Source organism: Hemitrygon akajei, chromosome 1, assembly GCF_048418815.1.
Source record: "Hemitrygon akajei chromosome 1, sHemAka1.3, whole genome shotgun sequence".
In the NCBI taxonomy this organism is placed as follows: Eukaryota; Metazoa; Chordata; class Chondrichthyes; order Myliobatiformes; family Dasyatidae; genus Hemitrygon; species Hemitrygon akajei.
Genome location: NC_133124.1, coordinates 165,292,667 through 165,307,043, shown reverse-complemented (window position 1 = coordinate 165,307,043; position 14,377 = coordinate 165,292,667). Strand labels below are relative to the sequence as shown.

The following is a 14,377-nucleotide window of genomic DNA, read 5'->3' as shown; positions in this document are numbered from 1 at the left end:
GAAACTCAGCAGGTCAGGCAGCATGTAGTGAAATGAATAATCAATCAATTTTTGGGCCATGACTATTCATCAAGACTGGAAAGGAAGGGAAGGTGCCAGAATAAAAAGGTGGGAGGGTGGGGGAAAGTGGACAAGTTTTATGGTGGCAGGTGAAGCCAGGTGAGTTGAAAAGGTGAAGGCCTGGAGAAATAGGAATCTGATAGGACAGGAGAATGGACCATGGGAGAAAGGGAAGAATGGGCCGCCAGATGGAATTGATAGGCCGATGAGAGCAGGTGAGAATCCAGAGTGGGGAATAGAAGAAGGGGTAAGGGGAGGGAAAATAAAAAAAGTATATCGGAAGTACATATCGTTCATTCCATCAGAGGTTACCCAGATGGAATATGAGGAGCTGCTCTTCCAGACTGAGAGTAGCCTCATTGTGGCAGAAGCTGAGGCCATGGACCAACGTGTCGGAACAGGACTGGGGATGGAAATTAAAATGGTTGGCCACTGGGAAGTTCAGCTTTTGGTGGATAGAGTGGGGGGGGGGAATCTTTTTTAAACTGGGTGGAGGTGAAGAGTGGCCTGAAGTTCTTTCTATTTACATTAATGCAGCACACAGGACAATTAATTTGCCTAACAACTATACTTTATTAATCAAGATTTGTTTAAACAACTCAGATATTCCTATCTTGTTTCAAAACATATCCATTCAGAAAGCTCCATCATGGACACAGCCTTCCCCCACTTCGAGGATGTTCTCGAAAGGCGGTGTCTCAAGCATCCATCATTAAGGACCCTCACCACCCAGGACACTCTCTCTGCTCGGTACTGCTGTCAGGGAGAAGGCACAGGAACTTGAAGACCCACACTCAGCCATTCAGTCACAGCTTCTTCTCCCCGTCATCAGAATTCTGAATGGTCTATGAACCCATGAACACTGACCCACTATTCCTTTTTTGCACGATGTATTTATTTAGTGTAATTTACAGTAATGTTTGTATCTTGCATTGTACTGCTGCCACAAAACAACAAATGTCACAACATATGTCAGTAATAATAAACCCAATTCTGATTAACCCTTTAGGTTCACAATTATTTTCATTGTGTTACTCCTTAGTTTGGTCTCGTAATCCACACTGTGTATTGAGACTTTTGATGAACCCGGCCAGGAATCGATGTGTCAAGATCTTTTTCTAGATCACTGACTCGGGGTTTTCTTCAGTAGTTGCTCTCTGGAGACTTTGCCATTGGTTACCCTGTAAGGCAGCTTTTTAAAGAGGAGAACGATAGTGATGGGGCAGTTCATTGCCTGAGGAAGCAGACAGAAGATTCTGCAGACATGGAAGAAACTTGCAAATGGGATGTTGCCACCCAGAGGTCAGATCTCACATCTCGTACAAACTATTCTTGAGTGGAACACTACGAAGAGGGAGGGCACCTTCAAACGGCAGATGCCCCTGGTGCACCTCTTCCCAGTGACAATAATGTCTAGTGTCCCTGTGAGACAAGCCGGGAAGAAACTCTCACCGAAAAAGAGAAAGTTGACTGTTGAGTCATTCAACTTTGGGGACTCCCTGGTACTGGGAGGTTGGAAGAGGAGTTTGATAGAGCAAATGTTGAAGCTGGAAGCTGTCTTTTCTACTGACGAGTTTGATGTGGGTTGTTCCACGAGCAGTCGCCACGCTACCTGGGTGACTGAGGACACCCCGTTCAGAGAAAGGTAGCAGTGATTGGCCTTTGCAGAGGTGGAAGATGTTCGGCAGCATTTGTGGATCGAAGACACGCTGCCCTGTCTGAAAGGTGCAAAGTGGTTCATTGTGCTGGATTTGAGGGGTGGGTATCACCAAATCCCTATGAATGAGGTTGACAAAGGGAAGACGGCATTTCTATGTCCACTAGCATTCTTCCAGTTCGAAAGAATGCCCCATGGCTAATCAGGAGCCCCTGCGATTTTCCAATGTGTCATAGAAAAAAGTGGGGGATGTGAAATTGATTGAGGTATTGGTGTATCTGGATAACCTTATAGTGTTCAGTTTCACCATGCAAGAACATGAAGCAAGGCTACTGAAGGTGCTGGGCCGCCTGAAAGCTGAAGGGTGAAAACTTTCCCTGGACAAGTGCAGTTCTGCAAGACGTCTGTCAGCTATGTTGGGCATATAGTCTCAGGGGATGGAGCAGCTACGGATCTGTCTAAGATGGAGGTGGTGCCAGCATGGCTAAAGTCCCAGACTGTGAGCGCTGTGTGCTCATTCCTTGGTTTCTGTGGGTATTATTGGAGGTTCATGAAAGACTACTCTAAAGTGAGTCACCCTTTAAATTAGCTTCTGGGGGAGAGAGGAAGGAGAACAAAATGAGAGGAGGGTGAAGATTATCTTGGCTCTTCAGAGCTTTTTGGAGTGAGATGGGATGCAAAATGTGAAGAGGCCCTTCAGTCGCTGAAGAAGCTGCTGACACAAGCGTTAACTGTGACTGGCTGTAACTGTAAATGGCTGTAACTGTGACCACTCTAACTGTGACTAGCTCTATCTGTGACCACTCTATCTGTGACCACTCTAACTTTGACCACTCCAACTGTGACCGGCTCTAACTGTGACTAGCTCTAACTGTGACAACTCCAACTGTGACCACTCTAACTGTGACTAGCTCTAACTATGACCACTCTATCTGTGACCACTCTAACTGTGACTGTCTCTAACTGTGATTGGCTGTAAAAGTTACTGGCTGTAACTGTTACTGGTATAGCTGTGACTTGCTGTAGCAGGACTGATTGTAACTGTGACCACTTGTAACTGTGACAACTCCAAATGTGACCACTCTAACTGTGACTAGCTCTAACTGTGACCACTCTATCTGTGACCACTCTAACTGTGACTCGCTCTAACTGTGATTGGCTGTAAAAGTTACTGGCTGTAACTGTTATTGGTATAGCTGTGACTTGCTGTAGCACGACTGATTGTAACTGTGACCAATGTAACTGTGATCAGCTGAGCAGTGGCCAGCAATACATGTGATGGGCTGTAACTGACCAGCTGTGAGTATGACCGACTGTTACAGTAATTGGCTGTACCAGTGACCAACTGTAACAGTGACCATCCGTAACTACGACTGACTGTATATGTGACAAGCTTTAAAAATGAATGGCTGTAACTCTGACCACTATAACTGTGACTGCCTGTAACTGTGATGTGTTGTTACTGTGACTGCTGTAACTGTGTCTGATTGCAACAGTGACTGGCTGTAATTGTGACTGCTGTAATCACCATCCATTACAGTGACCAACTGTAAGTGTCATGGGCTGTAACTATGACTGTCTGTAATTCTGACCAACTCTAACAGTGTCCGACAGTAACTAAGGACCATGAGCACATGGTTTGTTTTTATTCTGCCAAGTGCTCTGGGCCAGTTTATTTGAGAAACCCTTTCAGCAGATACAAACTGATCCACCTTTCAGCTTTACAGGGAAAGTAACTACAGAAGAATGGAACCAATTGTACAACAAGTTACTAAAAGTCTACGCATAAGCAGGTGATTGTACAAATATATATATAAGCATAAAGAATGCTAAAATTATCATAGCAGTGTCCATGCTCCTGAAACTGGATCGGATTCACAGCACTGGACAAGGTCAGCTGTGATCATTACACTGCTCTGAGAAATCGGTCAATGTTTCTGACCATATTATCCAGAACATACAGGGCCAGGATGCATTTTATCATCTCGATCTGATCACCTCTCCACTGATTCGAAACCACAAACATGGAACGCTTCTCAATCCCAGTACGTTCAGCCAGCAGCTCAAACTGAGGGAAAGGAAGGAGAGAGAGGGTGTTAATGGAATTATAAACTCCACAGGCTTCAGATTCACGGGCAATGGTAGCAGTAACAGAGACGGAGAGAGCTGTTCCAATAGGATGAGCTTCAGCTGAACTGTGTTGTGGCCAGTGTCCTGGGGAATCACGTGAATACTGTGTAGACCAGGCTTCTGACTAGACAGAAAGGGGACGGTTCCAAGGGCAGAATGATTAATAACTAAAGAGGAAGTGAGAGAGCGGTGGCACAGAGGAGTGAGGGGAGATTTGACAAACAAAGTGTGGCAGAAAGGGACAGAAAATATCAGTAAAACGAGGCAGCACAAAGTAAAGCCTGAGTAATAGAGTTTAACACGTGGCTAAGGAGATGGTGCAGGAGGAGGAGGGCTTCAGATTATTGGATCATTGGGCTCTCTTCCAGGGAAGGTGTGACCTGTACAGACGGGATTATTTGCACCTGAACTGGGGGACCGAATATCCTAGCAGGAAGGTTTGCTAGTGCTTCAAGGGAGGTGGGGGTGGTGTTTAAACTAGAACTACACAGGATGGGAACCAGAGCGCCTGAACAGATAGTGGAGTGGTTGTGGGGAAAGATGTTGCTGAGCCTACACACAAGATCAGGAATCAAAAGGTTGACCATGGTGGGACTGATGTTCTGAGTTTGTATATTTCAGTGCAGGGAGTATTGTAGGAAAAGCAGACAAGTTTACAGCATTCAAAGTACATTTATCATCAAAGTATGCATAAATTATACAACCCTGAGATTCATCTATTTGCAGCCACAAAGCAACAAACTGGCAAAAACAATTTTTAAAAGAGGAACACCCCGTGTGCAGAGAAAGAGGAGAAAAACACACAAATCACGCAAACAATAAAAACAAGCATCAGCATTCCGAACCAAATTGAGTCCATAGACCAGAATCCCAGGGCACCTAGTGAAGGTCCATAGTTCATCAAAGAGTGGGACAAAGCACCGTGAAGCTCACAGACACGAAACACAAAGCAGCCAAAGCAGTGTCACAGGTTCAGGGTGAAATGTGATAAGTTTAAGGGGAACATGAGAGTAAACGTCTTCACTCAGAGGGTTGTGAGAGTGTGCAATGAGCTGTGAGCACAAGTGGTGCATGCAAGCTCGATTTCAACATTTAAGAGAAGTTTGGATTGGTACGTGGATGGTAGGGGTATGGAGGGCCATGGTTCAGGTGCAGGTCGAAGGGAGTAGGCAGTTCCAATGGTTCGGCACAGATTAGATGGGCTGAAGGGTCTGTTTCTGAGCTGTATTTTTCTCCGACTCTCTAATTCTAAGCCTAATTTGGAGTATTGTCTGCAGTCTTGGCCAACTACCCACTGGATAAGTGTTTGGGAGGTTGGGGGTCAAGAGTGCAGGGAACTTGGGACAGAAGAAGATGAGGTCCGAGACAGGTCAGCCGTATCATAGTGATTGGGACAGGATACCGCCTACTGCCTCCCGTGTTTACCTCCCGTATTCACTTCTCTGCTGTCAGTGGGATCATGCTATGCACAGGTGGGGGCTATGTTTCCCACACCAATGTCAGCAACAACCAGGAACTGAGTATTAACTTCAAAAGGAGGAAACCAGAGGTCCATGAGTCAGTCCTCTTCGGGGTTCAGAGGTGGAGATCTCCAGCAACTTTAAATTCCTCAGTGTTACTATTTCAGAGGATGTGTTCTGGGCCCCAAAATTAAGTTCATTTACAAACAAAGCACTGCAGCACCTCTAATTCCTTAGAAGTTTGTGAAGGTTTGGTATGACATCTTAAATTTTGACAAACTTCTATGGTTGTGTAGTGGCAAGTATACTGACTGGCTGCATCACAGCCTGGTGTGGAAAAACCAATGCCCGTGAATGGAAAATCCTACAACGCTAGTGAATATAGCCCAGTCCATCATGGGTAAAGCTCTCTCCACCGCTGAGCACATGTATATGGAGTGCTATTGCCGGAGAGCAGGATCCGTTATCTGGGACACATGCCACCTGGGACATGCTCTCTTGCTGCTGCTGCCATCTGAAGGAAGGTAAGGGAGCCCCAAGATTCACTCCACCAGATTGAGGAAGTTATCATCTCTTAATCATCAGGCTCTTGAATTAAAGTGGATAACTTCACTCAACTTCCTTTTGTTTTTCTTTACTAACCATTTAGTTAAGATTCATAAATATAATTCCCTGTATTGTGTTCGGTGTACTGTCTGTTATTTCGTGGCACTAATTTGTAACAGGGTAGTAAATTACACAGCATCCACACAAACCGGGGCTTCGTGTGGCAAAGCTGTCTCAGTCTCCCAAGATTGGCGGGACTGGAGAGTGTCTTCCCTGGACTTACGTAGCCAAGGAAACCACGGGGTTTCATTGTGGGGTGTCGTCCAGGATCGATTTTGTTCGATGCTGTATGATTGCCTGAGCATTCATCCAGTGGGTTGTGTGTTTAAGTCTGTGCTAAACTAATCTCCGGTAAAGTGATTACAGTACGTGGTTATGAACGCTGCAGGGATTGAGCGGTGGTACGAATCCGCGGGGTTACCGGTAACGAGTGTGTGTGTATTGAGTGGGGTAGAAATTTGTAGCCCCAATAAATTATTAATGAGGACTCTGTGTACCATTAAACCATTAGGAACAGTTGCCATCATGGAGCAGTGTTTTGACAAAATGGCAGGCAAAGACTGGAGGGGAGCCTTGGGCAATCCACACTTTCCGGGAGAGGGGAGTGTAGACGACCGGAAGCTTTAAAGACAAGTTGCTCTCGTTTCTGCGGAGCGAGGGGAAGGAGTGGTCTGATGTGGAAGATCTGATGAGTCCTCCAGTGAGGGCTGAAAATTCTGAGTTGGTATCGGCCCTTACTTCCCTGGCAAATAAATGGCAAAGTGCCCAGGTGCAAAGTGCCAATTATCGTAGGCAGAGGATGTTCTCGGGAATAACGCCCACCCCCATCGGGGAAGGGGAGTATGAGACTTGGGCAGAGCAGATCTCTCAGATGCTGGATCAGTGCCAGAGCTCTGATGATGCAAAAAGACAGCAACTGGTAGAGAGTCTGAGGGGGCCGGCTGATAACGTAGTGAGATCCATAAAGAACCCCTTTGCTGCTTCTGAGGGCTACAAGCAAGGGCTAGAAAATGTTTTTGGTGCAACGGGAAGCCCAGTGGAGCTTATCACTGGGCTTTGGACAATGGAGATGGGGGAGAAACTTTCGGCTTACATTTCTCGGCCAGAGAGGCAGCCGAGTTGCTTGCAGCGTCGGGAGTCCATTCAAGGTGGATCAGTTAAGAATGGACCAAGTGGTGAAAGACGCACCGTCACAGGGCACGATCGCTCGGGGTCTCCGGATGTCTCGTAAGACGTGTCCCCCTCCCTCGTTTATCAAGCTGATCAGAGAAGTATGAGAGGAGGAGGATGCAACGGAGGTGTGGGAGCTCTCTGTCAGCAGGTACAGTCCTCGGTAGCAGCCCCCCTTGGCTGCAGTAACCACCGATAGCCCACCCCAGGAGTGGCAGGGTTTAGAACCGAGATGTCCCAGTTGTTATCGGCGGGTACGGCCACCCCACACGACAAAGCTGACGAGGAGTCTGACCCCCCGAGGCAACGGACTAAACAGAGGGTTGATAATGAACGGAGTCCCGCGAGAATGGGATGACTGGTATTGTCTGCTACAACTATGGGGAAGAGGGATACTTCAGGCAGAAGTGTGAAGGCTGGGAAAGCCTTTGGAGAATGAGCCCCCGGTACCTAAGCAGAGGGAGACGTCGGGAAACCTGGAAGAGACCCAGTGAGGAAACTATCTGGCATCTCGGGGTAGCATATTCCCAGCAATATATCTGGGGATACCCTAAAGCAAAGAATACCCCTATTCTGAAGGCTGAGTGGGGCAAGCTCCAGTAGACCGCTACAGACTGAGGCTGGTTATGCTAGAGGAATCCGTGACACAAGCTCACAGGTTACTTTGCTGGACCATTCGTTTGACACCCGGTATTTGGCACATTTGCCATTGACGCCACACTGTGCACGAGAGATCGGAGTCTTAGTACGGATGACTATCTGTACGATGGTTACTTGCCACTGAAGCTGGTTTTCGGAGGCAGATGTGGGAGGAGGTGAAGTCCTTGACACATCTGTATTGGTTTGTCAGGACGCGGTTGAGAAGGGTGAAGCTTTTTTTTTGTGGGACAAACACTCCTATTGTGAGAAGCCAAGTGGGAGCCTGCAAGGAGAAAGCTGAAGAAAGCTTTCTGAAAACACTGTTCGCTCACTCTGTGTTCTGGGCTGCTTTTGAGGAAGTGTGTGGCCACACTGGGCTGGATCTCGAGCATAAACGAGGAACTGTGTGGTTCACCGATTCAAAACCAGTCGTATTACAACCTGGGGAAGTAGCTGAAGTGATGGGAAACACTATATTTCCCGGAATGCCTGAGCCTGAAGCCCACTTGGTGGATGCTCTGGAAGACCGTGAAGAGGAGTTCTGGTGGGGTTCTGGTGAGGCGCAAACTGCAGAAGCCAACCGTTGTGCAGGTGAACAGGATGACAGTGATTGTGAGGAACACCTCAGAGAGGGAGGTCACTCTCAGGTGGGGGATGTCAATGGCTCAACTCTTTCCAGTGACGGTAATGTCTAGTGTCCCTATGAGACGAGATGGAGAGAAATTCTCTCTGAAAAAGGGAAAGTTGACTACTGAATCATTCAACTCTTCCGACTCCCCGGTACCTGGAGTTGTTAGAAAATGTTGAGAGAGAAGATGCTGAAGCTGGAAGATGTCTTTTCCACTGACGAGTTTGACGTGGGTTGTTCCAAGAGCACTCGCCACACCATCTGGGTGAAAGAGGACACCCGTTCAGAGAAAGGTCAGGGCGACTGGTGCCTGCAGAGGTGGAAGATGTTTAGTAGCATCTGTGGAAGTTGAACGAAGAGTCCATAAGCCCCGATGAGTCTTCAATTGTGGTGGCCAGGAAGAAGACTAGGAAGGTACGGATGTGTGTGGACTATAGGACTCCAAACAGAAGTACTATCCCCGACCAGTATCCAGTCCCGAAAACTGAGGACATGCTGGTCTGCCTGGGTGGTGCGAATGGGTTCGGTGTGCTAGACTTGAGGAGTGGGCATTATCAAATCCCTATGAGTGAGGCTGACAAAGAGAAGTTAGCATTTGCAGTGGCATGCACAAGTTTGGGCACCTCTGGTCAAAATTTCTGTTACTGAGAATAGCAAAGCGAGTAAAAGATGACCTGATTTCCAAAAGGCATAAAGTTAAAGATGAAACATTTCTTTAATAGTTTAAGCACGATTATTTCGCTATTGCCATCTTTTACAGTTTCAAAATAACGAAAAAGGAAAAGGCCCCGAAGCAAACGTTTGGGCACCCTGCATGCTTAGTACTTAGTAACACCCCCTTTGGCAAGTATCACAACTTGTAAATGCTTTCTCAGCCCAAAAGGTCAACTGTACTTCTTCCTATAGATGCTGCCTGGCCTGCTGCGTTCCACCAGGTTTTTGTGTGCGTTGCTTGAATTTGCAGCACCTGCAGATTTCCTCGTGAAATGCTTTCTGTAGCCAGCTGCAAGTCTTTCAATTCTTGTTTGGGGGGCTATTGCTCATTCCTCCTTGCAAAATGCTTCTAGTTCTGTATAATTCTTGGGCCATCTTACATGCACTGCTCTTTTGAGGTCTATCCACTGTTACATACCCCGTGGGTATCTTGTGACTGTCTTATGACCATGATGTAATTGAGTATCTTGTGAGCATGATGTAATTGTCTTGTGGTGATGGGGTGATGTAATTTTCCCATCAGTGTGAGGTCACACTGGTCACACTGCTCCAACAGGTATATAAGGGGAAACCCCTGTTGCGACGCAGGGTAGTTCAGTTAGCTTGTTGGTTAGTTATTAGTTAGTTTTGCTGCGTATTCGTCTCATAACACAGTTTTGTTATTAAGTGGAGTTTTTACTTTCTATTGTAAGGTTCAAACCATTGTGCCAGCAGTTTCGCCAATTGCTGCCAGTTTTTGTTTGTACACCTTGTTTTACCTCCACAGTCTAGTATTGGAGAGTGGAGACCTTACCAAAGTACGGGAACCCAAAGGATTGAGTAAAGCTGGTGTCGCTCGGCAGTTCTGCAAAGGATCGAACTTATTGAATCTTCATTCAGGAATAGTGGCCTGTATCTGAGATAACCCCTGCAAGATTAGGAAGGTTTGTGTATTGTTCACCCTCCAGGAAAAAGGTCAGTTCCTTTAAGCCGTCTTATTTCCTTCGTCATGAATCCTTTGGACAAGGCATCGCTTGGCTGTAGGATCAACAGATCATCGTTACTTCGAAGAAATCAATTTTCAGGGAAGTCTCTCCTTTCTGACTTCCAAATTTACCACTTTAAGACTGTGTTCGAATTTACCATTTTAAGACTGTGTTCGAATTTACCACATTAAGAACTATTCCAGAGTTTGGTTGTTTGTTAAATTCCATATAGCAGTTAACTTCTGGTTAAGTCAGTGGTTTGTTTACTTTTCACCTTTGTTGAGCAGAGTTTAATAAATGTTTATGTTTGTTTATAAAACCTGACTCAATTATATATTCATTGTTGCCCCCCACATAACACCACAGATTTTCACCACAGGTTGGGGGACTGTGAGGGCCATGGCAAATCCTTCAGCTTGCGCCTCTTGAGGTAGTCCATTGTGGAATTTGAGGTTTGTTTAGGATCATTATCCTGCTGTAGAAGCCATCTGCTTCTCATCTTCAGCTTTTTTACAGATGGTGTGATGTTTGCTTCCAGAACTTGCTAGTATTTAATTGAAGTCATTCTTCCCTCTACCAGTAAAATGTTCCCTGTGCCACTGGCTGCAGCACAATCCCAAAGCATGATCGATCCACCCCCGTGCTTAACAGTTGGAGAGGTGTTCTTTTCATGAAATTCTGCACTCTTTTTTCTCCAAACATACCTTTGCTCACTGCGGCCAAGAAGTTCTATTTTAACTTCATCAATCCACAGGACCGGTTTCCAAAATGCATCAGGCTTGCTTAGCTGTTCCTTTGCAAACTTCTGACACTGAATTTTATGGTGAGGATGCAGGAAAGGTTTTCTTCTGATGACTCTTCCATGAAGGCCATATTTGTGCGGGTGTCGCTGCACAGTAGGACAGTGCACCACCACTCCAGGGTCTGCTAAATCTTCCAGTAGGTCTTTTGCAGTCAAACAGGGGTTTTCATTTGCCTTTCTAGCAATCCATGAGCAGTTCTCTCAGAAAATTTTCTTGGTCTTCCAGACCTCAACTTGATGTCCACCGTTCCTGTTAACTGCCATTTCTTAAATACATTATGAAATGAAGAAACGGCGACCTGAAAACGCTTTGCTATTTTCTTATAGCCTTCCTCTGCTTTGTTGGCATCATTTATTTTAATTTTCAGAGTGCTAGGCAGCTGCTTAGAGGAGCCCATGGCTGCTGATTGTTGGGACAAGGTTTGAGGAGTCAGGGTATTTATAAAGCTTTGAAATTTAAATCACCTGGCCTTTCCTAATGATGACTGTGAACAAGCCATAGCCCTAACAAGCTAATTAAGGTCTGAGACCTTGGTAAAAGCTACTTGAGAGCTCAAATCTCTTGGGGTGCCCAAACCTTTGCATGGTGCTCATTTCCTTTTTTTACTCTAAAATTGTACAAAACAAAAATAATAGACTAATATTGCTTAAAATGTTGAAAAAAAGTTTTGTCTTTCACTTTATGACTTTTGGAGATCAGTTCATCTTCTCATTTAACTACAGTATTCACAGTAACAGAAATTTTGACCAGGCTGCCCAAACTTTTGCCAGTACATGTCTACTGGAATTCTTCCAGTTTGAAAGCATGCCCCAGGGCATATTGAGAGCCCAGGTGACTTTCCAGCATGTCATATAGAAAACAGTGGGGAATATGAACTTGCTTGAGGTGTTGCTGTACCTGGATGATCCCAGATGTTCGGGTTCACTTTGCAAGAACATGAAGTGAGGCCAATGAAGATTCTGGGCTAACTGAAAGCTGAAGGGTTAAAACTTTCCCTGGACAAGTGCCAGTTCTGAAAGACATCTGTTAGCTATGTCGGGCAATTAGTCTCACGCAATGGATTCGTCTAAGATAGAGGCAATGACCACATGACTATGTGTGCCCTGTGCTCATTGCTTGTGTTCTGTGGGTACTATCGGAGGTTCGTGAAAGATTACTTTAAAGTTAGTCACCCTTTAAACCAGCCTCTGTGCGGTTACCCTCCCTTGGGGCTGAAAGCAGAGGATGGTAAAAATTATCTGAGCCCTTCAGAGCATTTTGGAGTTAAATGGGATGTAAAATGTGAAGAGGACTTTCGGTTGCTAAAGGAGCTGCTGACAAAGTGGTCGACAGCAGGAGTGATTGATAAGTTTGTGGCCTAAGGAAGAAGGAGATGAGTTAGACAGCTCTCGTTACATGTGCAGTGTCCATGCTCCTGAAACTGGATTGGATTCACAGCACTGGACAAGTTCAGTTACTCGTGAAGTTCAATGCTATGAGTAATAATGCAGAAAGTTTGAAGTTAATAACTCATCTCCTTCTACCTTAGGCCATGAAGTAATCAATCACACCTCCTGTCGACCACATCTGGAGGTCCAAGATGTCGACTTCTGCAACGAAGGGATCGTATGCTCCACGACCGCTAGACTAAGTGTGTAAATGTAGGATGGGACTATGTTGAAAAATAAATGTGCTGGGTTTCCTAAAATTGACTACTTCTGCCTTAGGACACAAACATATCAATCATCCCTCGTATTGTGGACAAATGTAGCAAGGTACATTGAAAAGCTTTGTTGCCGATGCGTTGTCCCTATGTATACATGAAGGGCTGTACAGGGACAGAGAGTGGGAGAGCGCTCCTACCCCTGAGTGAAAGCCATGTGCCCATTTTCTACCACAGTAAGGCAGAGGAAAGGCAAGGGCAGAATCAAGTGGTAGATCATTTGGAAGCTTCTGATGGTGCCATTCCACAAGCTTACTGCAACGTGGCGGCTCTGAAGACAAAGCAGTTGCCAGAATTGAGACCCTGGAAGTGGCAGCCGCTCAGGGAAATGAACCGGACATAGGCACTGTTTGGTCAGTGGTTGCAGAAGGGGACATGGCACAAGAGGACAAGATGAAACATGCTGGGGTGTGTCTACTACAGAGAAAATGGCCTAAATTGGAGTTGAGGGATCAGATCCTATACCGGGTCACACCTCCTCCAGACCAGCCTCAGTGTCCCCAGCAAGTTCTGTGTGAGGAATGTCAGTGGATTGTGCTGAAGTCACTTCATGATGATTCCAGCAATTTGGGGGTTGAAAAAACATATGGATTGCTCAGAGATCAGTACTACTGACCCCAAATGAAGCTGGAGATCGAAGAGTACTGCAGGTCATGCATTCGATGTATACAGAGGAATACACCGTCTATGAGGGTCGCTCTATTCTCCCTGCTTCAGTGTCTCTCACTCTGCACTTGTGCCATATCCGAACCAAGGTGACAGCAAGTCTCAACCAGAAAAATGTACCCAGCAGAGAGAGTGTACCAGAACTTGGCCGTGAGATTCATCGGTCAGATAGGAGACAAGCTACAGGCAATGGAATCTGTTCTCAGTGAAGTTACAGAGGCAATGAGGCAGATAATCTTGTGCCGACAAGCCCAGTCACACTTGGAGAATCAGGTATTGTTCCTAGCTGCGGCTGTTCAACAGCTCACCACAGATAATCGGTCTCAGGTGTCTGTGATTTCTGCACTCATGGCCACCGTCCGCGAACTTACTGTGAACAGCCAGCATCAGCTGACAGCCATTAACATTTTCACCAGCTCAACTCAGTCACTTCAGGCTGCCTCAGTCCCACTCCCAGCATCTCGCTCTCTTTTCTGCTGCCCATACAATCTCTGCTACTAATACTCCCGCTCCTGCTGCCCAGACCAGCTCCCGCTCCCTCGGCTGGACCAGAGCCAACTGTCACGACTGTTCAGTAACCGCGTATTCCACCACCAGGCAGATAATCTGGTGATCCCGTTGGTTGCAGGAATTTTATTACCCAGTGCGAGCTGACATTCCAAGTCTAGCCTGGTCATTTTGGCGATGATACACGAAAATTGGCATACATGGTCAATCTTCTAGACGGACCTCCACTCAGCCTGTTCAACTCTTTACAGGAACTCTTTACCCTGCAGCTCAGTCGTTTGGACATTTTGTGGCGCAGTTGAGGAGGGTTTTTGATCTTCCAGTACGGGGTCAGGAGGCTGCCCACAAATTCTTGGATCTACGCCATGACAGAGGAACAGTGAGAGCCTATGCAGTCAAATTCCATACACTTGCAGTAGAGATGGGATTGAATGAGAGATCCCTCATCACTGCCTTCCAGCGTGGACTGAATGCAGGAGTCTGGCATAAGATTGCTGTCCGGGACAAGCAGGATAGTCTGGATGACCTGATTAACCTGGCTATTGACGACCGGGTAACTGAGTGGCGCAGGGAAACAATGTTTCAAACTTCCTATATGCCACCAGATCACTGTCTTTCCTCCCTCACCACCCAGCCCACAGAGGAGCCTAGGGCACATGCGCCTGTCGCA

At 46.3% G+C, this 14,377-nt stretch overlaps 3 protein-coding genes across 6 annotated transcripts in view; 1 reads left to right on the top strand and 2 right to left on the bottom strand.

The window, feature by feature from the left end:
* LOC140732028 (uncharacterized) overlaps positions 1-14,377 on the bottom strand; it is a 559,606-nt gene that overhangs the window by 208,097 nt on the left and 337,132 nt on the right. The window lies entirely within an intron of this gene.
* LOC140732009 (uncharacterized) overlaps positions 1-14,377 on the top strand; it is a 334,699-nt gene that overhangs the window by 98,152 nt on the left and 222,170 nt on the right. The gene's annotated exons all lie outside the window — the stretch shown is intronic.
* The window catches only part of LOC140732042 (interferon-induced protein 44-like), a 37,745-nt gene continuing 24,029 nt past the window's right edge, over positions 662-14,377 (bottom strand). For 3 of the 4 annotated variants that reach the window (XM_073054150.1, XM_073054168.1, XM_073054158.1), the window contains one exon: positions 662-3,785. In XM_073054150.1, coding sequence (XP_072910251.1) covers positions 3,624-3,785 — 162 coding nt within the window. In that variant the 3' untranslated portion in view covers positions 662-3,623. The remainder of the gene's footprint in view (positions 3,786-14,377) is intronic. The other variant, XM_073054177.1, reaches the window with a different exon arrangement.